General features: G+C 43.4%; 1 protein-coding gene and 1 long non-coding RNA gene across 9 annotated transcripts in view; both read right to left on the minus strand.

Annotated features, from left to right (window-relative positions):
• Positions 1-15,773: 15,773 nt before the first annotated feature.
• Positions 15,774-18,454, minus strand: LOC130273137 (uncharacterized). The gene is made up of 2 exons (XR_008843881.1): positions 17,229-18,454; positions 15,774-17,103 (listed from the first exon to the last, which is right to left on the minus strand). It is a non-coding gene; the product is annotated as an uncharacterized LOC130273137 (long non-coding RNA).
• A 21-nt stretch (positions 18,455-18,475) lies between these two features.
• Positions 18,476-25,874, minus strand: part of ARHGAP12 (Rho GTPase activating protein 12) — a 108,900-nt gene continuing 101,501 nt past the window's right edge. For all 8 annotated transcript variants that reach the window (XM_056519443.1, XM_056519441.1, XM_056519442.1 and 5 more), the window contains 4 exons: positions 25,731-25,808; positions 24,342-24,476; positions 21,578-21,680; positions 18,476-19,761 (listed from right to left, as the gene is read on the minus strand). In XM_056519443.1, coding sequence (XP_056375418.1) covers positions 19,587-19,761; positions 21,578-21,680; positions 24,342-24,476; positions 25,731-25,808 — 491 coding nt within the window. In that variant the 3' untranslated portion in view covers positions 18,476-19,586. The remainder of the gene's footprint in view (positions 19,762-21,577; positions 21,681-24,341; positions 24,477-25,730; positions 25,809-25,874) is intronic.

A 25,874-nucleotide genomic window follows, 5' to 3' on the forward strand; every position in this document is an offset into this window, starting at 1 on the left:
ACAAATGGCGGCCTTAATTGGATTTTTGTAAGCCCTCGGAGGAAACGCAGAGCGGAAAGAAAGAGAAAATCCAGGTCATTTGTAGTAGTAAAAAAAAAAAAAACAGATCGCCCCCCTCGCGAGGCAGCTTGTTGTCAGCCGTAATTATTGTTTACGGACAATCAGCATTTCTCAATGCCAGCGATGGTGGCAGAATGACGAAGTAGAAGAGCGGAGAACCCCGCAGCTTTCAGCTGTCTGCTGCAATAATTACACAATGTCATAACAACGCCGGGAGTCGGCACCCGCACGGCCGGGGTAATTCCTTGGTTTCGGAGACGTGCAGAATTCCAGACTCCGACCAATCTCCTGCATCGATTCGCAGGCAGCCAAGGTGCCAAGAGGAGGCACGGAAGGATCACCTTGCTTTGCTTTCAGAAAATATTATACCGACGGTTTAATTGGGGTTAAAGCGCACGACAACCTCTGACGAAAGGAGGGAAAAAAAACCCGAACAACTCCTTAATCTTATATATAAAGAGGAGAGATAACGGCGCATGGGGAAGGAATAATAATTGGCTCAAATGGGGTTACTATGGAGATTAATCAACAGACGGGCAGCGGGCACCGTGGGCAAGCTACTTTACATTCACACTCCAATGGGAAAAAGTCTCCGAATTAAGAGACTCAGCTGAATTTATTTATTTATTTGCTTCTGAGGAAATCAGTATAACCTAATTCTTACCTTCAGCTGCCAAAAAAAAGAGAGAAGAAAGAAACAGGGAAATCAATAGGACACTTAAATCTGGTGCCCGAGGGAAAGTTTTGTTGCCTGGAAGTTTTAGAAACGCAGCCATTGGATTAGAGTATTTCCCTTAGGCTAAGTTGTTTTTAATTTTTTTGGCATTTTTGTTACCTGAAGAGAAAAAAAGGAACATTAAAACTGCCCTATTATTTTGCGCTCCCAAGATGCAGTAAAAACATTTTTTTTTTTTTTAAATCATGACAAGTCGTGGGATTCTTTCATCATGTGACTCAAGGATTTCTATTGAAGAACGCTTAAAGGAATACTCTGGTGCAGAGTACTCCTGCTCCGTCCTGCCAAAATTTTTTTTTTTAAATGAACCATCTCTCACCTTCCTGGGTTCCCGCGGAGCGCCACTACAGCTGATCGGTCCTCCGGTCCATCTTCTTCATACTTCCGGGTGTAACAAAGCGTCACATGGCGCTCAGCCTATCACCGGCCGCCGCGATGTTCAGCCTCGGCCGGCGATAGGCTGAGCGCCATGTGACGCTTCCTTACACCAGGAAGTATGAAGTGGATGGACCGGAGGACCGATCAGCTGTAGTGGCGCTCCGCGGGAACCCAGGAAGGTGAGAGATGGTTCATTTTCATTTTTTTTTGCAGGACGGACCAGGAATACTCTACACCAGAGTACTCCTTTAAAGGAAAACTATCAGCCTGTTCACCCACACTAAACCCAATACACTGGGTTATAGTGCAGTGAACAGAAGTCCAATGAGGGGGGGTCACTTACTTAAAGGGGTACTGTGCCCCTAAAATACACAAATAAATGAAAGCTCAGCAAACCGGGGTTGCGTTCACCCAATCTCTTTACTCAAAATTCTTCAGCTGTTATACACACAGATATATATGGATCATATAAAGGATAATCACCCAGTGATAAAGTAGCAGTAGTTTGTCGATCAGGCTTTGTTAGAATTCACCTGCCTCTTAGCGACTCCTACCCCCCCCCCCTCCTCCCTTCTGCCAACTCTGTTTCTTGCCACTTTCTCTTTTCACTGTTGGTTACATTTGACCTCATGTATACTTAGAATGTTGAGCTGTGGGCTATGGGTACCCTGGAATTCTTGCACAACACGAACTCTTCTGCAGGTAGTTGATCTTGAAGCCGGTAGCATGGCTGCCGTTTCCGTGTTGTTATTATATGCTGTTCTATCCCATGACCCCACCGAGGTGGCATCTCCTGCCGGCTGGAAGTTGGGCAGCTCAGTGCGTCCGAGCACCGACCATTAGGCTGGCGACGTTTCAGGAGACTGATCTCCCTTTCTCAAGCCTATCACATGAACACCCACCACCATGTTTAAATGTACAGAACTTCTCACGAGAACATTAGTTCTATAAGTAGAAAGATACATAAAAACATCAGTGAATACAATACACATTAGAAAACAATCCTTCAGAGTAACGCACTATTACAAATACATTAAACAAGCAATTTTCATTGATCCCATTCAGGGCTAGCGTTCCTAGCCTCTGAATCCAATATACCTCGCGTTTCAGTAAACTCTTTTTTAACTCTTTCTGTCCTGAGCTCTCTACTTCTTCAAGCACCTTAAAGGAGTACTCCGCTGCTCAGCCGTTGGAACAAACTGTTCTGAACGCTGGAGCCTCCTCCCATAGACTTGCATCGAGGGGGCGGGACATGACATCACGAGCTCCCAGCACCGGTTTCAGCGTTTGGAACAGAGTGCCCCTTTAAATTGCCTACCTGATGGCCATATTCAAAAAAATGTCTTGCAAGGCTAGTCTCACCAAATTTATCTTTCTTTTCTACATCTTTCTTTTTTTCGTTACTTCTACTTTTTTCCTATAATTTCTTATAGAACTTTTGTGTTCATTTATTCTAATTTTAACTGTCCTGGATGTTTGACCAACGTAAGACATTCCACAAGGGCATTTAATTAAATATATAGCACCTTCGTAAGGGGCCCCAAAATTTCTGATGGCGGCAGCCCTGTTGCTGTGTCTCTCTCTCTCTTTCTCATTCTTTCTCTCTCTCTCTCTCTATCCTCTTTCTCACTCTTCTCTCTCTCACTCTTCTCTCTCTCACTCTTCTCTCTCGTTCTCTCTCTCCTACTCCTTTCTCTCTCACTCTTCTCTCTCTCACTCTTCTCTCTCGTTCGCTCTCTCCTACTCCTTTCTCTCTCACTCTTCTCTCTCTCACTCTTCTCTCTCGTTCGCTCTCTCACTCTTCTCTCTCTCACTCTTCTCTCTCGTTCTCTCTCTCCTACTCCTTTCTCTCTCACTCTTCTCTCTCTCACTCTTCTCTCTCGTTCTCTCTCTCCTACTCCTTTCTCTCTCACTCTTCTCTCTCTCACTCTTCGCTCTCGTTCGCTCTCTCCTACTCCTTTCTCTCTCACTCTTCTCTCTCTCACTCTTCTCTCTCGTTCTCTCTCTCCTACTCCTTTCTCTCTCACTCTTCTCTCTCTCATTCTTCTCTCTCATTCTCTCTCTCCTACTCCTTTCTCTCTCACTCTTCCAGATAAATCTAAATCTAGATAGATGAGAACTTATCCTTCACAATAAAACAAAAACCTATAAAACAGCAAGGTAACAATAATCCTCCCTTTTTTATGACACAATACAATAAACAATATCATAAAATAGCTAATATAATGAGGAAATGCTTACCGGTACGGCAGCAAGATGTCACTATAGGCAACTTAGTCAAAAACAACTTTAAAATGGTTTCTAAAAAGTGACCTTCATTAGGTTCTATTCTCTCCACCACCATGTTTATTAGTAGTATCAAGAAGACCTCTAGTGAACGTACCTGGTTACAACACACAGGCAATTGGAAGTGCGGACATAGGATATGCAGTACATGCAGATCACTAAAGAATTTCAGTCATATACTAATGGTAGACGCTTCCAAATTAGGGACTATGGGGGAGATTTATCAAAACCTGTGCAGAGGAAGAGTGGTGCAGTTGCCCATAGCAACCAATCAGATTGCTTCTTTCATTTTCCTGCGGTCCAGTAGTAGCTAGTATTAGCAGGAATTAGTATAAGACTCATGATTTTTGGTTCTGCTGAGGCCGTAGATTTTGAAGCCTAGCGTGTCGTTGAAAGTTGCGTAGCACACCGTCCTGTTATTCCGGCATCCACGAGAGCAGCAACCCAAGAGAGCAATAATTGGGTGCAGCTCCCTTATATGGGCAGGGGCTGGACTAACGCTAATTGGTCCATATGGATGTCAGTCACCATTACAGAGAATGCTGGGTAACACGTGACCCAAGGACCTCCTAAGGTCCTGCAACATACCATAGAGTTTACTAGCTTGGTCACATGACCGAAGGTCCTGCGACGCTGAACAAGGTAAGTACTATACATTCCTATACATTACTATACAATTATAGATAAAATTACTAATATATACATTTATGAACATGAAAGTTAGAATTAAGGAGAGGCGACTAGGGGCTGTCCCACCTGAGGAACCCTACCTGAACGTAGTTACTCTGACTTTGGGACCTCTACACTAGGTACTGGATGCAATATGGTACCGGGACACCACATATGTATACTGTTTGTTCATGTAGGTTGAATTCATCTAAGTGTGTATATCCAACCGTCCCTCAAAGCAATAGGAATGGTAATATTGTAATCATATCTTGCTTGCAGCGCTCCGGTCAGACTCACTGACTGGGAGCGCTGCTCTGTGTCCCCCGGCGGGGATACGATCCACGCGGCGGGATGTGCCTACCCGCGGGTCGCATCCCGTTCCACTCACCTGCCCCATCCTCCTGCTCAGTCCCGGCGCGAGCGGCCCCGCTCTCTAGGGCGCGCACGCGCCGGGTCTCTCAGATTTAAAGGGCCAGTGCACCATTAATTGGCGCCTGGTCCAATCAGTTCCAATCACTCCCCACACTATATAATCCCACTTCCCCTTCCTGTCCTCGCCAGATCTTGTTGCCTTGTGCCCTGAGAAAGCGTTTCTGTGTGTTCCCTAGCCTGTGTATCCAGACCCCTTGCCGTTGCCCCTGACTACAAACCTTGCCGCCTGCCTTGACCTCCTGCTACGTCTGACCTCGCTTTGCCTTGTCCTTCCTAGCCTGTGTATCCAGACCCCTTGCCGTTGCCCCTGACTACGAACCTTGCCGCCTGCCTTGACCTTCTGCTACGTTTTTATGCCATGACTAAGGGCACCAGAGCCCGAAACGCGTAGGCGACTACACTCCTGTGAATTTGTTTTATCCTGATGCCTCAATAAACTGGACATTTTACCTGCCTTCCTGGTGCTGGACACTTTCTTCTCTCACTCTTCTCTCTCTCCTCCCTCCCTCGCTCTTCTGGCTCTCCTCTCTCTCCCTCTTGTTTTTTTATCTTCTCTCTCTTTTTCTGGCTCTCTCACTCTTCTCTCTCGCTCTCCTCTCTCTTCTCGCTCTCCTCTCTTCCCGCTCTCCTCTGTCTCCCTCTCTTTCTTTCCTCTTTTTCTCTCCACTCTCTCTCCTATCTCACTCCTCTTTTTCTCTCCTCTCTCTCTGCCATGAGGCATGTAACCTACCCCCCCCCCCCCCCCTCAAAAGTTGCTGGTTTTAAAAGCAAATCTGCAATAAGATAGGGAAGAGGGCTGAATAGAGAACAGGAGACCGCTGTCTCAGAAACGCGTTGGAGTGCTTTTTGGTCCATACCGAACCCTGTAGTGGCTTCACTGCACAGCCAGAAAACATTGGTCAAACTCTCAAGCTGGAAACACTGCGGTAGAGACGCCACCGGCCGGGGTGTACTCCTGAAAACCCAGAGAAACATCTTCTTACCTCCATCCAGCGCCCGTAGGCACCCGGAATATCACTGCACCATAGGGCTACACGCAGATCTAATTTGAACGAAGATTTCGGCAAGTACACTAGCGCATACACTGCCTGTCATTTATCTGTAATACTTCAGGTATACGCTGTTGCGCACACTAAATGTTACGTGGCCACATTGAGGACTTTTCTAATAGTATTGAATATTACACTATATTAGAGCAATATATACTGTATGTCTTGCAGTAAGTATACCAGCTCATTTAGTGACTGTCTTTAAAGCGCACGGTGCTGCACACGTTACATGCCTTTTTATTAAATCTCTCCTGTAACAACTCAGAGCCGTACCGGAGCAGAAACCCCCATATTTTATGCTCTTCAATAAGATTTAAAGACTATTGCTCTCTTTACACTAAAATAACCTATAACTATATAGGGGAATTATTTGGCTTGCAACAAAATAATCTAATACCAAAATATTTACATTTTGTCTCTCTATCAGGTCCTCACACCAGTATCATCTCATGCCCCTAATGCCAGTCCTACATAATACTATGCATTTTATATGACAGGTATGCGTTTCCCCCCTGAGCGAATAACTCCATTTTTTTCCCCACCTGTTGTAACTGTACGAATATTTTTTCAGCTCCTGAAAATTACCCAGTCACGTCCGCACTTTACTATCAACTATCTCACCACTTTTCAGGTACGTTATAATTTACACTGTATATATCCAAGTCCCATTCAGCGCTTTTTGTTCATTGTTACATATAGTATAACATATGTAATGTATTACACTGTGGGCAGACTCCGCCAGATGCAAGTTGCTGCCCTAGGCTTTTGCCCACCAGTGCCTGTTTCAAGACGCAATCACTATACCTAATGGAGGCATCATAATGTGCCTAAAACTAGTTTGTTTCCTAACCAGTGTGGCTCCAGCTGTTGCAGAACTACAACTCCCAGCAAGCCTGGAGCCACACTGGTTGAAAAAGTTGGCCTAAAGGTATGTAGTGATGACAGGGTCTGTGTATATGGCTTTGTTGCATTCACAAGCCTTCAATGTGATGATGGTAGGAGAGCTACCCATTCATTATAGCCCAGACACAAATCCTCAGGGGGCTATAGATAATACTGAATGAGTGGGCCGCAGCTGTGTTCTGTGCCGACACCAGGAGGAATATACAATAGGGAAGGGTTGGGAAATCCAGTATAGTAGAAATTCAGCTCAGCAATCATGTGGTAACAGAAACACAGTGGGAATCAAGGACTGAGATTGTTTGGTCCTAAACTCTGAAAATGTACGTTATATGTACAGATGTGGACACAATTGTTGGTACGCTTCCATTGAAGACAGAAAAATGCACAATGTTCTCTGAAATAAATTGAAACTGAGAAAAGTAATAATAATGATTAAAATTAAATTTAGACATCCACATTCTGAAATGTGGTTCACAAAATAATGAAACTGTCCTGGACAAAAATTATAGTTCCCCTGGAAAAGGCAGGAAATAATTTGACAATGGGGACATGTTATACAAAGGTGCGTCCTGCAGTTATCATCACAGGAGTCTCCAAACTTGTCAGTCAGTCGCCTATTTATAGGGTGGAAAGTAGTTACAGTGCTGTTTGGTATCATGGTGTGAGCCACATTGGGCATGGACCACAGGAAGCCAAGGAGAGAGTTGTCTCAGGAGATTAGAAATAAACAAGACAAGAATGTTATAGGTAAAAACCATCTCCAAGCAGTAGACTGTTCCCGTGACTAGTGTCCATATTATTTAGAAGTTTAAGTACCACGGGACTGTAGCCAACCTCCTTGGGTGTGGCCGGAAGAGGAAAATTGACAAATCGACAAGACAAATAATACAAATGGTAACCAAAGAGCCCAGAACAACTTCCAAAGACATTAGAGGTGAACTCCAAGCACAAGGTTCATCAGTGTCCGATCGCACCATCCATCGATGTTTGGGCCAAAGTGGACTTAATGGAAGACGACAGAGGAGGACCCTGTTGAAAGCAAATCATATAAAAGTGAGACTGGAATTAGCCAAAATGCACATTGACAAGCCACAAAGCTTCAGAGAGTATATCCTTTAGACAAATTATACAAAACTGGAGATTTTTGGCAAGTCACATCGGCTCTATGTTCACAGACACAAAAATGAAGCCTACAAATAAAAGGTGACTGTACCTACTGTGAGGAATGGAGGAGGCTTGGTTATGATTTGGGCCGGCTTTGCTGCATCTGCACAGGGTGTCTTGATTCTGTACAGGGTACAATAAAATCTCAAGACTATCAATGCATTCTGAAAAGAAATGTGCTGCCCAGTGTCAGGAAGCTTGGTCTCAGTCACAGGGCATCCCACAGCATGATGACCCAAAACACACAGTTAAAAACACCCATACCCACACCCTTCATACCTGAGACAGCTGGAGCAGGATCTTATGAGGAGTGGACCAAGATACCTGCAGTCTGGAGAAGACACCTTCACACCTGAGACAGCTGGAGCAGGATCTTATGAGGAGTGGGCCAAGATACCTGCAGTCTGGAGAAGACACCTTCACACCTGAGACAGCTGGAGCTGTATCATATAAGGAGTGGACCAAGATACCTGCAGTCTGGAGAAGACACCTTTTCACCTGAGACTGCTGGAGCAGGATCTTATGAGGAGTGGGCCGAGATACCTGCAGTCTGGAGAAGACACCTTTATACCTGAGACAGCTGGAGCAGGATCTTATGAGGAGTGGGCAAGATATCTGCAGTCTGGAGAAGACACCTTCACACCTGAGACAGCTGGAGCAGGATCTTATGAGGAGTGGGCCAAGATACCTGCAGTCTGGAGAAGACACCTTCACCCCTGAGACAGCTGGAGCAGGATCTTATGAGGAGGGGGCCAAGATACCTGCAGTCTGGAGAAGACACCTTTACACCTGAGTTTGCTGGAGCAGGATCTTATGAGGAGTGGGCCAAGATACCTGTACTCTGGAGAAGACACCTTCACCCCTGAGACAGCTGGAGCAGGATCTTATGAGGAGTGGGACAAGATACCTGCAGTCTGGAGAAGACACCTTTACACCTGAGATTGCTGGAGCACGATCTTATGAAGAGTGGGCCAAGATACCTGTACTCTGGAGAAGACACCTTCACACCTGAGACAGCTGGAGCAGGATCTTATGAGGAGGGGGCCAAGATACCTGCAGTCTGGAGAAGACACCTTTACACCCTGAGATTGCTGGAGCAGGATCTTATGAGGAGTGGGCCAAGATACCTGCAGTCTGGAGAAGACACCTTTACACCTGAGACAGCTGGAGCAGGATCTTATGAGGAGTGGCCAACATACCTGCAATCTGGAGAAGACACCTTTACACCTGAGACTGCTGGAGCAGGATCTTATGAGGAGTGGGCCAAGATACCAGGAGACAAGTGCAGAAGTCTCATTGAGAATTACAGAAATCGCTGGATTGTAATAACTACCTCAAAGGGTTGTGTGACATAATATTAGGTTCGGGGACCATCATTTTTGACCAGGCCAGTTGTACCGTTTTGTTTTTCAATATGATTCTGTTGAACCACAATTCAGAATTTATATCTGATACATTTTCAGTACATTTTTATTCATTTGTACTTTTGTCAGTTTCAGGTTATCTCAGGGAGCATTGTGGGGTTTTCCGTCTTTAATGGAAGGTAACAACAAATGTGTCCACGTCTGTATATATTACATTTACCCATTGTGTATCCCAGTGTTTACCAAGTAAAGTATTATATAGATTATGTGCAGTACACATAGATGTTGATAGTTATAGATATGGGATTACAGAAGCAACCATTATGCATTACATTGCCAGAAAACTAAGTTAAAAATGACCCAACAACCTCAATGGGAGGATATTGTGGGCATGCTCTGTGACACATGCATAGCTGTGTCTGCCATCTACTGTCAGTGGTGTGATCCTGTATCTTCTGCCTTCAGCTTTTCTTCACTGCTTGTGGTGACATTTGACCCAGCGCTTAAGAGAGAGGGTCTTTGTAGAATATTTCAGGGTTTCTTTTTTTAATTGTTAGTGTAAATGACTTTATAGATGACATCTAGTATACACATACATTGAACTATGGTTATAAATGTTAGATTATGTTTCTGTTATAACATGGTATTTGACGTGATAGCTGATACTATAGAAAATTCTGCATTTCTATTGCATTTTTATGGGTAACAAGCAATGGCCATACACGTCCCATGTTGACAGCCAGGACTAAGGCCACCATTGTGATTGATTATACTTATCTGGAGTTGGGCTGCCTGGAGCGAGTCTGTCAATTCCAATGTTTTATAAACAGGTAATAGCCAACACACGTACTTCTTCTGTGACAGTGCTGCTTCCAATATCAATACTTCAATCATTTACACCAAACCAAACTAGAAGCCATCTTATACTAGCCATGAATAAACTTCTATGTCAGAAATGAAGGCCAACCATGTTGCCTATCAAGATTGAAGGCATTGTCTGTCCAAGACAACCGTGTCCATACACAATCACTGCTGCTTTAATTTTAGATTGTAATTCAAGAAAATATGAAGAATATCAAGGGTGGGTGGGAATACTCTCACAAGGAATTCTACTTCTTGGGGGTTCAGTGCACAGGGGGGGGGGGGATACATAAGAGGAATTGAATACTTATAAGGGTGTGAATACTTATGAGGGGGTTAAAACTTAGGAGGAAGTGAATGCCTATGGGGTGTGGTGAATACATATAGAAGACGGTGACGAAAACAAGGGGGTCAATACATATGGGTAAAATTGAAATTGAAAAAATACATATAGGGAAATGTATGGGGTTGAATCCATAGAGGGGTCAATTTGTTAAATACTGTAAATATGAAGGGTGAATATATGATAGGATCAATACACATGGGTTGGTCCATACATACGCACTCACAATGTCTGAGATTTTACTCAATGTATTTTGATTACTTGTTGAATGCATTTAGGGGGGTGAATACTTAATGGGGATAAATATTTATTGAAGGGCTAATACTTATGTGGTGTATACTTTTAGGAGGTGAATACTTATCGGGGGTGAATAGGATACGAGGACGAAATGTGAAGTTGGGAGGAAGAGATATGAGGTCCGAATATGAGGACAAGATATGAAGATGGATATGTGGTTGGGATATAAGGACCGGATATGAGGATGTGATATAAGGACCGGATATGAGGATGGGATATAAGGACCGGATATGAGGATGGGATATGAAGATGGTATATGCGTTTTGGATATAAGGACCAGATATGAAGATGGATATGAGGATGTGATATGAGGACGGGATATGCGGTTGGGATATAAGGACCAGATATGAAGATGGTATATGCGGTTGGGATATGGACTGGATATGAGGATGGGAGCGTCACTGTTGGCTTTTCCTCTCTCACATGGTTTAGGTAGGAAGAGGTGACAGTGCTGCGTACTCTGCTAGTATGTAATATAGAACATATGTTCTACCTTTATAATTATAAAATCCACAGGATTTTTCCATAGTTTATGTTTTTCCTTCTCATTCCTACTTTTTCTTCTAAGAAACCTGCTGAATGAATAAGGACAGAGACAGAAATGTACCTGCTGTGTATCAGAGAAGAGGTGCAGAAGGCTATATGCCGTATTTTTTAATCTCTCTGTCTGACATTATTACCATCATAAACAATACAGGAATGCGGAGCCATATTTCATGCATTTTATGGGCACCGTCTCTGCTGAGCTCCAGGCAGAGATTTATGTGTCACATTGTCATTCCAAGACATTACAAAAGACTTACAGTATGTCCTTTGTCAAAACCTGCAAGGCCAGACTGTATTCCTGTGCATCTTTGTGTTCTAGGAAATGCTTCCAATACCAAGACCTCAGCAATGGACACCATTAGAGATGAGTGAACCCAACCTCTAGAACCCTGGTTCGGTAAGTTTGTGCAGTTTGCTTCGGCTAATTCTGGTAGAAGGATGTTGGTACCATGTGAGTATAATACATGACCTCAGGATAGTCCTTGCAAGTAGCAGAAAGGGTCACCTGACCTCATGGAAACCAATAATAACATAGTTCATAAATTGTTGGGGGGAAAAAAAGCAGCGCATAGAGTGTTTTGTGTCTCTTAGTTTTCAGTGGAAATTTCAGTCAAAATTACTAAATTTTCTCTGACCGATAGCCCTAACATTTGTGTAAACACTGTCTAAGAGCCCCAAAAGCCCTGTATAACACTGTTAGGTCACCAAGGAGTGTATCCAAGTATTTAGAGATGGTTTGAAGGCTAAGTTAATTTGCAGGCACCTGTAAGGCTGTGGGTACAAGGATGGTACCTGTGGTAACCAATAGCTTAAGAACACACACTATTAGATTTGTTAATATGAAAAGATCGGGGGAAAAATAAAAAATAATACATTTGCTCTTTTTGGAAATCATTTGATTGATCTGTGGTTGTGCAGGGGTGGTGGTGGTACTAGCCAGTCAACAGCACAGATGATGAAGGGGTGGTAGTAGAAGCGAGTCAAATGTTGGTACTAGCCAGTGGACAGTAGCAATGGCATCTCTTTGCTTCATTCTCACAATATGGCTGTCCATTTCCACCCAATACTGCTAGGGTTGTTTGTCAGGATAATAGCGGTAGCTGTCTTTGCGCTGTGTGTCTACCTTGATCCCTTTCCTGTCATAACTCAACCAATTTACCATATTTTTCGCCGTATAAGACGCACTTTTTCTTCCCAAAATCTGGGGGGAAAAGTTGGTGCGTCTTACACACCTATCACGGCGGTCCCTGCGGCCATCAACGGCCAGGACCCGCAGCTAATACAGGACATCACCGATCGCGGTGATGCCCTGTATTAACCCTTCAGACGAGGCGATCAAAGCTGACCACCGTGTCTGAAGCGAAAGTGACACTAACCCGGCTGTTCGGGACCACTGTGGTGAAATCGCGGCGTCCCGAACAGCTTACAGGACACCGGGAGGGACCTTACCTGCCTCCTCGGTGTCTGCTCCATGCCGGGATCCCCTGCATGGCCGGTGCTCTCCTTCGACGTCATCGTGCACGCCGTCCCGTCATCCAATAGGAGCGGGGTGCGTAGCGACGTGATGACAGCGACGGAGAGCGTGAATTCCGGGGTAGAAGACGTCCGGAGCTTTGGGGACACCACAGGGACGCGGCGATAGCGATTGAACGACATCCAGGGCAGTGGTGACTAGCGGTGATGGGTCCGGAGCGGCGGGGACACGTGAGTATTACCTCCTATCCAGTGGTCTTCAACCTGTGGACCTCCAGATGTTGCAAAACTACAACTCCCAGCATGCCCGGACAGCCAACGGCTGTCCGGGCATTCTGGGAGTTGTAGTTTTGCAGCATCTGGAGGTTCGCAGGTTGAAGATCACTGTTGGGTTTAGAATCTTTTTTTTCTAGATTTTGCACCTTTAAAATTGGGTGCATCTTATATGCTGGTGCGTCCTATAGGGCGAAAAATACGGTAATCTACAAATCCTCCTCTGCACGTGACACCTGTCCCTGATGAGCTTCCATTACCAGAGCTGAAAATTACACTGGCTCCAAAAGCTGCCCGCCTGCTGGAAATTATTCACCAGACACTTTCTGTTGCTGGTACAGTCAGTCTAACGTTTGTAAGAATGAATCCCAGAGTGTTGTAAAAATGAATCCCAGAGTGTTGTATGAATCCCAGAGTGTTGTCGTCCTACACTTCCTGTGCTTTGTGTCTGAACATGGAAACTGCATCCACGTTTATGTGCAATACCCCATTTGTACATCATGGCTGGCCCATCATTAAAAATAAATAAATAAAGCAATTTCTGCCTTTTGTCTCAATCTCATTCTTCATAGAAGAAAACTCATGGCCAGCACCTATGAAGCATATTGAAAATGAAAACATATTGAAAGCAGCTCATAAGCACTATGATATACTCCTAGGTGAGCTAACAGTATTATACAGGGCTGTTATACCAAACACTCATCTCTAGACACCACCATGAAGAGGGAACTGTGCTCCATTGTTACTGCTGCCCCAGGAAACACATACACTGCTGATTGTGACCTCCAAGTGGATGACTATGAATGACATCACAATCCCTACAGACATTGTAGAGAAGTTATATTATGCCATCACAATGGAGTCTTCATACCCAGAAGATGAAGGCCAATTAAATCACTTGACCTCTGACATTTTGCTACACAGGATCAGCTCCGCTACAGGAAACGGGTCACACAGAACAATAGATACCATTGCTGAGTGTGGCCATAGACTCATGTAGTTAAAATATGTAACTACGAACTGCTGTCAATTGTTGTTCAGAAGCAGAATATTCCCAATGCAAAAGATAAAGTCATAATAACGCAATATATAGTTACAGGGATTGTCTGGAGAATTATTTCTTTAACGGGGTTATCCAGGGATAGAAACATAGCGCTAAATTCTTCCAAAAACAGCACCACTCAAATCCTCAGGTTGTGTGTGTCTGGTATTACAACTTGGCTCCATTCACCTCAATGGAACTCAGATGCAGTACCCCACACAGCATGAGGACAGGGATGGTGCTGTTTTTTGGAAGAAATTAGCTCTATATTTCTATCCCTTGATAAACCGTTTCATAGTGGCCAGAGTGGGATTAAAGGGGGAGATTTATCAAAAATCTGTTTGGGGGGGAGTGGTGCAGTTGCCTCTAGCAACCAATCAGATTGCTTCTTTCATTGTTCACAGACCTCTAAAAATGAAAGGCACAATCTGGTTGCTATGGGCAACTGCACCACTCTTTCTCTACACAGGTTTTGATAAATCTGCCCCTTTAAAGTGCTTAGCAGCTTACTGTACCACTGATTGTCTATGGGAGCTGCTGGCAACAGACTAGAGCAGTGGACTAGAGTTTATCTAGTGTTAAAAAAAAAAAAAAAATGTATAGGGGACATGGTCACTAGTATGAGGGGCCTCTACAGGCATAGCCCTGCGGCACCACCTTCTAGGGGACTCATCACTGGATGATAACGAGGGGGAAGAAATGTGGGGTCTCTCTTTACTCCCTCATTGATGGTCTCTGTGTCGAAGGCAAGCAAATGGCGTATGCCTCCTCCACCGAAAAGAGCCTTCAGGGCATTTATATTTTTTAGAGGGGGGTTGTAAGTAGAATGTGTAGTGTTTTAACTTTATTTTTTAGGTTTTCACTTTTTAGGTTTTTTTTGGTTGCAATTTTTGGGTAGTGTTTGCGGTCCATGCCACCAGTGACTATTCTGCGCTTTGTAGCCGTACCGTACCCCGTGTGCAGGCTGTCCTGATTAGTGATCAGTGAATTATTACTGATCGGCACTTCTTTGGGTGCAGGGTCTTTTTTGTGGGAGTCTGTGGACCATGCCACCAGCGACTGTTCTGCACTGTGTGGCCAGACCACAAACCCCCCCCCCCCCCCAAAAAAAAAAAGTGCTGATCAGTATTAATTCACAATCTACACACGGGTTACGGTATGTCCACACAGTGCTGAAAAGTCGCTTATGGTAAGGACCCCTTACGTTCCCCAAAAATGTGCAAAACAAAAGCTGCACCCACCCCGTAAAAAGCTAGGGGCAGGCAGCAAACCAGTGGTCTCCAAGGTGTGGCCCTCCAGATGTTGCAAAACTACAACTCCCAGCATGCCCAGACAGCCGTTTGGAGACCATTGGTACCATGTGCTGCCAAAAATAAAAAAGGGTAACAGACTAGTGGTCTCCAAACTTTGGCCCTCTAGCAGTTGCAAAACTACAACTCCCAGAATGCCCAGACAGCTATTCGCTCTCTAAGAATGCTTCCTCCCACACATCAGCCACTCCACTAGTGAAACACACCTGTGCTGCCATCAATGCAATAGACCAGTGTTTTCTGATCAGGGTGCCTACATCTATTGCAAATTCTTGCAGAATGATCTCCCACCCAGCAGTCTCTCCACCCAATGAAGCACAGACAGGCTCCCTCTGAACACCTGACTAGTGATGTAATGTCTCGGGCAGCACTGCAACCTGGGATACTCATTGTATATGCTGTTTCAAATAAATATAGGAGCAAAAATCACAGAAGAATTGCGAGACCACCATAAAACACCGGTACAGACACTACACTATGAAGTACACTAACTTTAAAGCCCCTGTAGCATAGTCAAATAAAAAATATTTCTGGAATACCCCTTTAATTAAAAATAATGAATTCACACTACATTCCCAGTAACAAAATCTTTCAATTTCACTTTTTATTTTACAAATTGGTTTACATTGTTAACCGTAATAGAAATACTTCACAGGTCAATGATTTGTTCTTTAAAGTTCATTTTCACCAATTCATAAACGGGCACCTTTTTTTTTTTTACCTCCTTTTTTTTTTCTTACCAACAGGCACAATGAAATATAGAATTTCTTCTGCAGTATCTGTTTTTTTTTTCTCTAAAATATACTGTACATATTAAATTACCCGTCTGCTCGAGCCTTTTTTTTTTGTTTAAATATTTCCAGTACCTACGCAATAAAAGGTCTACCAGCAAATAAAATAGTTCCCATCTAAAAGTGCATATAGTTAGTCTTGGGAGGCAGAGGATTTACCTAAGGCAGGGTTTTCTCCAACTAGGGTGCCTCCAGCTGTTGCAAAACTACAACTCCCAGCATGCCCGGACAGCCTTCGGCTGTCCGGGCATGCTGGGAGTTGTAGTTTTGCAACAGCTGGAGGCAGCCTGGTTGTGGAAACACTGACCTAAAAGGATGAACGAAGCTGCCTGTATTGCATTAGAAAGGGTGAAGGAGAAGCAGGAGGTAAGACTATACAGCGTTTCCTTATATACAATGAGCCAAAGCTTCTACAGCTAATCGGCCTCTATATACATCAGTGTAATAGTATAATACCCCCAGAATGATCATGGCCACAGGATATACAGCAGAAGCCTGCAGAGGTGACACAGCATGTCCCGCTTAAATTTTAACAATATATATATATTTTGCAGTCCGTGAATTGACCCCATGCGTATAGATTCTTGTCAGTCATTTCCTAGTTATATCTGCTTCCGGGAAAGCTGGATGATTACCAATATAAAAACATACAGGCTATACATTCGATCTGTGTCAAACTAAAGATGCGGCAAATGTATTAACCAACCCAGTCCTCAAGCTCCACCGTGAAGCCAGGATTAGAATTTTTCCCTGTTTTATTCCACTAGAGGAGCAGTGTTTCCCAACCAGGGTGCCTCCAGGTGTTGCAAAACTACAACTCCCAGCATGCCTGGACAGCCAAAGCGCATGCTGGGATTTATAGTTTTGCAACATCTGGAGGCACCCTGGTTGGGAAACACTGCAATAGAGTAACGGGGAAAAAAAGCAACATTGGTGGGTCATGAGGACTGGGTTAGAATGGCAGCTTTAGAGCAGTGTTTCCCAACCAGGGTGCCTCCAGCTGTTTTAAAACTACAACTCCCAGCATACCCAGAAAGCAACCCAGTACTCAAGCTCTACCACGAAGCCAGGATTAGATTTTTTCCCTGTTTTATTCCAATAGAGCAGTTTTTCCCAACGAGGGTGCCTCCAGGTGTTGCAAAACTATAACTCCCAGAATGCCTGGACAGCCAAAGGCTGTCCAGGCATGCTAGGAATTGTAGTTTTGAAACAGCTGGAGGCACCTTCGTTGGGAAAACTGCTTTAGGGTACGTTCACACGGGCGGATTTTTTTTGCGGGTTTTCCGCTGCATATTTGAAAGTGGGCGGGCTCTTCTCGGCTGTCCGCAGCAGATTTTCCGCGGCGAGATTTACGCTGCGGAAAATCCGCTGCAGTCCCCACCGATTTTCCGTAGCATAAATCCCGCAGTTGAAAATCTGCTGCGGCCAGCCGAGATTTTGCAACCATTGATGGGTCAGCAGAAAATCCCCTATAGAGGCAGATTTGCAGATTTTCCCATTGAAGTCGATGGTAGCAAAATCCTCTGCAAATTTTCAGCAGCAAATAAGCTGCGGAAATTCCGCAGGTAATCCATCTGTGTGAACGCACCCTTAGAGGATCATGCTTCTTCAGCCAGGCTTTTTCATTGCTATATGGACGGGACTCTAGAGACCCGAACTAAAATAATCAGTCATCTATGCTGCTGCCAGTTTGGGTCATTAGACCAGCGGCTGCTTAAAACTTGTAACTGTAAAAGGGATGAAAATACTCATCTGTATGGGTAAGGGTAGAGTCACATGGTGCGCATCCGCAGCTCATTTCACGTTGCGAATGCGCCGACAGCAGTCACAAGAGCGAGCTCCCTGCTGCGGCTGAGCAGCTCTGCGTGTCGGCACGTAACAGTTGATTGCCTGCTATAGACACATAGATGTGCCACAGGAAATCTACCGTCAAAAGCGGACACGCAGCCGCAGCTAGGAGATTGCTCTTGTGAATGCCATCGGTGCATCAGCAACGTGAAACACACTGCGGATGCGCTCCGTGTGACCCTGCCCTAAGTCTGTCGGGAAATGGGAGTCAAAAAATGTGCGCATGATTTACGTCAGACAACTGGCATATGTGCCGTGATAACAATTCCTCACTAACACTTACACAGACCAAACGCAAGGTCATGCAAATGAAGGCAAATGCAGCAAAGGCAGCGATAATAATGGACAGATCTCTCTATAACCAGAAAAATCATTAAGAAAAAAGCCTATAGGTGCCTGCCAGATGAACATTCGCTCGGTCAAGTGTTCATATGTTCTGAATAGGGAGAGGGGAGCTAAGCCACTGCTAGAAAACTATGGTTTGTGGGGCGGACACTTTGAACCCAAATTGACCGATTCTTCTCTTTCCCATACACATTAGAACAGTGTTTCCCAACCAGGGTGCCTTCAGCTGTTGCAAATCTACAACTCCCAGCATGCCCGGACAGCCAACGGCTGTCCGGGCATGCTGGGAGTTGTAGTTTTGCAACAGCTGGAGGCACCCTGGTTGGGAAACACTGCATTAGAAGAAGAAATCATTGGAGAGCTTAATGGTAAGCATATTGGTTGTCACCCAGCTCTCCAAGTCACACACGCAGGTGAAACCTCTTTGAGACGACCACCCGAAATTGCACAAAAAGTGGTCTTCTAGGAGGGGTGGTCTTTTCATAGAATACAAAATAAATGAAGAACTGAAAATCTGTCACAGAAAATTCAGTCTGGTACGGGAAGTGGTCTTCACTGTATAACAATGATATGTCCAAATTGAGGACAACTCAAGGACTGGATCTATAAATATGTTTTAAATTTTAAGGGGCAAGTGCTCTTTAATACACAGTAATGTAATAGAATACCCAACTATTACACACAATCAAAAGTCAGTTCAAGAAAACACGATGAATCCTGCATAGGATTTGAGTGGTTTTTAAATAGGACAATATAAGTAACTGTGCAGTTCTTCAAAGGCCATAATGACAGAAGCCAAAATGTTAGCGGTAATATCAAGCTTGAGATATCAGACATTCTGCGCGGATCCGTGTGATGGTAAGATAGCGCGGCAGCTGCTACTCACCGGATTATACGGCATGCCTGCACACAAGTCATTGTCGTCATCAAGAGACACGTACGAGATGCAAAATTCACTACAAAAAAATGATTCACCACCAAATTGTCAGCTTCAAACACTTCAGCGCAAGCAATAGTGATCAAAGGTTTGTATCTACGGTGTGATGTTAGTAGTTTTATTCTCCAGTCAATCCAGTGTCTGTGTTAGACTTGCAGTTCTGTTAAGCAAAAAGCATCTGAAAGCAGAAAAACTGAAAAAATAAAATAAAATAAAAAAAAAACGATATAAAAGTAACGAATGAATAATGTCAATGCCGCCGCTTCAAAAACCGTCCAAACCTGCAGAGGTTAATCTCCATCTTCATACAAGTGCAAAGTTGAGCACAAAACAGTTTGGTCCAAAAAAAAAAAAACAAAAAAAAAAAAACTAACACAACTAAAATAAAATATCAGTGATGCAAATAATTATAATAATATTATAAAGGAGTCCTTCGGGATGAGATGTCAGAGTGGCCGCTCCGATTCGGAAATGTGATGTCAGCGGCCGAATATGGAGTTATATTCCAGCAGAATGAGCTCCACGATCTGATTCTGGTAGACCGTGTGAATGGCGATATTACCAGTCTCTTGTTCCGGTTTTAGTAACGTCGGACCGAAAACAATTGCTAAACTTTGAAAGGTCATTCGGTTCTTTTCTCCAGTTTCCACAACGCTAAGAAAAAGAATAAATAAAAATTAGTAGGTAGGGTTCACTGGATAGCAAGAAACTGGTGAAAACATTTCACTTTAGCACCTCTGCACTACTTTAGGCTTTGTACCAGTGTTTCCCAAACAGGGTGCCTCCAGCTGTTGCAAAACTACAACTCCCAGTATGCCCGGACAGCCAAAGGCTGTCCGGGCATACTGGGAGTTGTAGTTTTGCAACAGCTGGAGGCACCCTGGTTGGGAAACACTGGCTAAGGGACTGAAATCAGTGCAAAAGGTTGACCAATGCAGATAATCCTTTAAAGGGGTACTCCGCCACTAGACATCTTATCCCCTATTCAAAAGGATAGGAGATAACATGTCTGATCGCAGGGGTCCCACCGCTGGAAACATCACGACCCTGCCCCCTCGTGATGACCGCCACGCCCCTCCCATAGGCTTGCATTGAGGATGCGGAGCGTGATGTCACAAGGGGGCGGGGCAGTGACATCACAATAATCCGGCCCCTGCATCCCCCGTCATCAGCCACAGAGCCATCTTCGCTCCGTGCAGCTGGTTAACGGGGGTGCTGCAGGAGAGATTGCGGGGGTCCCCAGTGATCAGACCTCTTATCCCCTTATCCTTTGGATGTCTAGGGGCGGAGTACCCCTTTAAGCAGGGTTTCTTATAAAGCAATAGTATAGGATATGCCATCACTTTATGAACAGTAAGGAAGGGTCCAATATCTGGGACTACTAATTCTGAGAATAACAGCACTGCCCAAACACCCGCTATGCAGGGGAACTGCAGAATTCAGGTGAATGGGTCTGGCTGCAGTTCTCTGCACAGCCGGGTGACTGGGAAGCTGCCAAAAAAAACAAAAAAACACCCAAAAAACAGTAAGGGCCCCATTCACACTACAGAAATTCTGAGCAGAACTGCTTGCAGCAGCCTCCAATTAATTTAAATGGAAATTTACTGCACAGTTCACACTGTGGAATTTCAGAGGCAGAAATTGTGCAAACCAAATGTTGCCGAAAGACAAAGACAAATGACATGTCCATTCTTTCTCCGGAATGCTCGTTTCTGTGGATAATATATAAAATAAGTGTTCAAATGAAATTCTGAGATATAACTCCATAGTGTGAACGGGGCCTAAAGGGGCTGCTGCACCGAATCAATGCTGTGCTTCCTTCTTTCTTAGTATTAATGGGGGTCCCAGAGATTATACTACTACTTATAATAAAGTGATGTTATACACTAGTGATAAGCCATCAGAATGAGATGGGAAAACCCCTTTAATTCTAAATTGAAATGAAAAAAAAAATAAAAAAAAAATTATATATATATATATATATATATATATATATATATATATATAGATTTTTTTTTTTTTTTCATGATTTATGGAACAAAAAGAAATGACTCCTCTATACAACTATAATGTTGCTAGTGGCTTTCATACATAACTGCTAAGAAACTTTTTATTAAAACCTCTTACTAAATACATATCCCCTGTGGTTACTTATGTATCCTTATTCCTTATTTCTAAGAAGTGTTTGTGACAGTACTGGTTTATTATGTGATGTATTGCTGTATTTGAAATACGCCGTCTCGCTCACATTTATATGTATACATCCACTAACCTGTATAAAAACAAGCAGTGACAGCCGCTCTGCATGTTAAGCACCAATTATAAGTCTTTTTCAGAGCAGCAATGCTCATTTTCGCAGATTCCCGCGCAAGAAAACAAGCGCGCTCAGCAAAAATGCCACTTACACAGAAGAAAAATAACAACACAAAGAATGACAAATCTATCGCCTGCTCAATACTTTCAGACTCACTGTTTGAGATGCTTGAAGAGTGCCTGCATTGTGTCCTGGTTGGGCTTTGGCAACTGTTTAATTAAATCTCTGACTCCCTGGACACGCAGCTTGGGCTCTTGTTCTGAAAAGAGAAAGAAATAGTTACGGGTAAAGCACGAGGAGCGTGAATACGAAGGTCTGAGACTTGTTATCCGCTGTTGTGCAGTGCCCTCTAGTGACTACAATGATGAACTACCAGCACAATCTCTTGTGCAGATCCCACATTCATATTAGTGCTGCAGAACCCATACCCCCCACTAATGGGCTGAACATACACAGATCAGCCTTAACATTAACACACATTGGTCCTCATTTACCAAAAATCGGGTTGTATTTGTACTCTGGTTTCCATCCCGACTCTGTACTTTCTAATGTTCTTTGCTAACGTGTTGCATATTATGTCGCACGAAGGTTAGTTTGTCACACGCGGGTATAATTGTCGCAGGACATTAGTTCCGTTGGATTGGGAATTTCTCCTGTCAGAAGTTAAAAGGGTACTCCGGTGGAATTTTTTTTTTTTTTTAAATCAACTGGTGCCAGAAAGTTAAACAGATTTGTAAATGACTTATTAAAAAATCTTTACCCTTCCAGTACTTTTTAGAAGCTGGTTGCTACAGAGGAAATTCTTTTCTTTTTGAATTTCTTTTTTGTGTTGTCACAGTGCTCTCTGCTGACACCTGATGCCCATATCAGGAACTGTCCAGAGCAGGAGAAAATCCTCATAGCAAACCTATGCTGCTCTGGACAGTTCCTGACACTGACAGAGGTGTCAGCAGAGAGCACTGTGGTCAGACAGAAAAGAAATTCAAAAAGCAAAGAACTTCCTCTGTAGCATACAGCTGCTAATAAGTACTGGGAGGATAAAGATTTTTTAACAGAAGTAATTTAGAAATCTGTTTAACTTTCTGGCACCAGTTCATAAAAAAAAAAAAAAAATGAAGTACCCCTTTAAACCCCATTCACATGCAGAGGCAAACAAATCAGCACAGAATTGGGAAGTACAATGTATTGGGAAGTACAATGTACTCAAATTCAGAGTAGGCTCACATGTGGCGCATGCACAGCGTATTTCACATTGCAGATGCGCCCTCAGCAGTCACAAGAGTGAGCGCCCTGCTGCGCCAGTGAGTCCTCTCCTAGTGGCGGATTTCCCGCTGTAGACACAGTGCCTGTCAGTAGCAGATGTGTAGCGGGCAGGAAATCCGCTGCTACGAGAGGACACGCAGAGCTACATGGCCTCAGCAGGGAGCTTGCCCTTGTGACTGCCGTTGGCACGTCTACAATACATGTGATCCTAACCTTAACATGTAAGATGTTTAGCACCAATCAATTACAGTGGGGCTAATACTCAACTAATCTGCTGGCAGATCCAGAGAAAACATACCCCTAGGCACAGATTTCTGCCATTAATGCATAGAGGAACTACCATGGGCAAAAAACCTAAATGTGTGAACATGGCCTTAGACTTGGATTACATTGAAAAGTAGAGTATTATCTTTGGTATATGCTGGAAAACTGGAAGAAAATGTATGCTAAAGTATCCAATTCACAGATGAGAGCAATAGAGTCCGGCACTGCTGCCCAATCCAACACCTGCTCGAATATTAGACACCAGCTTTTTTTCCCCGTGGAACTTCACAGAGGTGCAACCCAATAGTAGATAGGCAACAGCATATAGTTCAGGAAATAGAAGGATGCACTCACTCAAAATACTTGCTAGAAAGAATCTTTATTCACAAACAGCTTAAAAACGTACAGCAGGTAGCAGCAGATGAGCAGCCTCACAGCGACAGCCTGTTTCCTGCGCTTAGAGCTCAGGAAACAGTCTGTCGCTGTGAGGCCGCTCCTCTGCTTCTTCCCGCTGTACATTTTTAAGCTGTTTGTGAATAAAGTTTCCTTCTAGAAAGTATTCCGGGTGAGTGCATCCTTCTATTTCCTGAACTGTATGTATGCTGAAGTATACCAGCAGTGATCCCATTTACTTCAACAGATCAAACATAGCCTATTAGTGACTACACCAAGTCAATTACACCAGTCTACTGCACAATAAACACATTCAGTGTTCCCTCAACTTACAATGGTCTCAGGTTACAACATTTCCAACATACAATGCTTTTCTGGACCATTGTAACTTGAAAGCAGACTCACCATACAATGCTACGGACAGTCCAGATCTGTGAAATGTGTCAATGGCTGGAAGAACCGACCAATCAGAATGGGAATTTCACTGGTAAAACACTTGTATTACTGAAGCGTATGCACCGAATTTCTGTCTTTTTAAAGTACAGGGAGGTATTACATGTTCTGTACTACCCTTAACCTGGGCCAGGATTAGCTGCTCCTTTGGACACCAGGTGAGGGCGGCTCCATTTTACTTTTTTAGGACATTGTGTACTGTACAGGACCCTGAAGAAGCTCCTGTCCTCTACATAGACAGTGATTACAGCTCCCAGCAGATCTTTCTTACTTTTATATATAAGGATTTGCTTTATCTGTGTTAGTTATCTCCTTATTTTTCTTTAATCCTCACTTTTTCCCATTTTTGGATGATATTTTGGGGCTTCAGAACCAATTACCAGGTTTCCATAGAATAATGGTCTCAACATACAATGGTCGTCCTGGAACCAATGTCAATATTGTAACTTGAGGGACCACTGTATGGAAACATTGCACTTCTTTGACAGTGAAGGGGTTATAAATGGTGAGTAAATGTCGTAATGAAGTGCATGGGATTTCTACTTACTGATGGCTTCCACAAAGTCATCGAAATGGTTGAAGGTGAATAGAGGCTCCGGAAGCTCTCGGAAGAACATCTTCAGCGCTCCAGTAATCACATGAATATCTTCCCATTTACTGTCATTCAGGTCCAGTTTCTCATCTGCAACAAAATTACACAAAATGTTATGCATTAAAATGATTTGCTGTCCATGTCAGGAACTGTCCAGAGCAGGAGAGGTTTGCTATGAAGATCTGCGTCTGCTCTGGACAGTTCCATACACGAACAGAGGTGTCAGCAGAGAGCACTGTGGTCAGAAAGAAAAGAATAACACAACTTCCTCTGTAGTATACAGCAGCTAATAAGTACTGGAATAATTAAGAATTTTAAATAGAGGTAATTTACAAATCTTATCAAATCTGTTGCTTGTAGACCCAGGGTCTTTCCTACCCTGTGAGTTTAATTTTAATGGACTGAATAAAGAAAACAGTTTTATTGGGTGAGTGCATCTATTTTTCTTTTTATTGCTTAGAGCGCTGTACTTTGTAACTTTTTTCAGTAGTTTGCACCCCCATCAAGTCCTATCTCCACGTGGACTCCTCCAGCATAGTAATTCATACCACATCGCTTTTCACCTCCAATTCACGAGGTTAGTGTTCAGGAGTGCCACCCGCAATTTTCTTTGTGCTGTTAGTGTAATTTACAAATCTGTTTAAATTTCTGGCACCAGTTGATTTGAAAACATTTATTTTCCTCCGGGGTACCCCTAAAGTTAAAGGGGTTATCTAGGAAAAAAAAACTTTTTTTTTTAAATATATATCAACTGGCTCCAGAAAGTTAAACAGATTTGTAAATTACTTCTATTAAAAATCTTGATCCTTTCAGTACTAATGAGCTGCTGAAGTTGAGTTGTTCTTTTCTGTCTAAGTGCTCTCTGATGACACGTGTCTCGGGAACTGTCCAGAGTAGAAGCAAATCCCCATAGCAAACCTCTTCTACTCTGTGCAGTTCCCGAGACAAGCAGAGATGTCAGCAGAGAGTACTGTAGCCAGACAGAAAAGAACAACTCAACTTCAGCAGCTGATAATTATTGGAAGGATTAAGATTTTTTAATAGAAGTAATTTACAAATCTGTTTAACTTTCTGGAGCCAGTTGCTATATATATATATATATATATATATATATATATATATATATATATATATATATATATATATTTAAAAAAAAAATGCAACACATGACCTTTTTGCAGACCATTCCTTTAAGCTACTTAGACTTTCCATGCAAATAAAGTACAGATACAGGAAATATCAACAGCTTTCATGTCTGCTTCTGAACCGTACAATAACAAGTTTCCAATCGGACAAGAATGACGTAAACCGAAAACTTTATAGTTCTTGGAAAACAGAATTTACCATGCGTCACAGCAAATCGGAGCTTCTGTATCACAGCGAGGTTTCCACTGACTCTATACAAGCCGTCTATGTCCAGTCCTACAAGAAGAAAGAGGAATAAACACTTGTTACTCCGCAATACATTTGCATGTCAGTTCACAGGCA

Source organism: Hyla sarda, chromosome 5 (genome assembly GCF_029499605.1).
Source record: "Hyla sarda isolate aHylSar1 chromosome 5, aHylSar1.hap1, whole genome shotgun sequence".
Taxonomy (NCBI): domain Eukaryota; kingdom Metazoa; phylum Chordata; class Amphibia; order Anura; family Hylidae; genus Hyla; species Hyla sarda.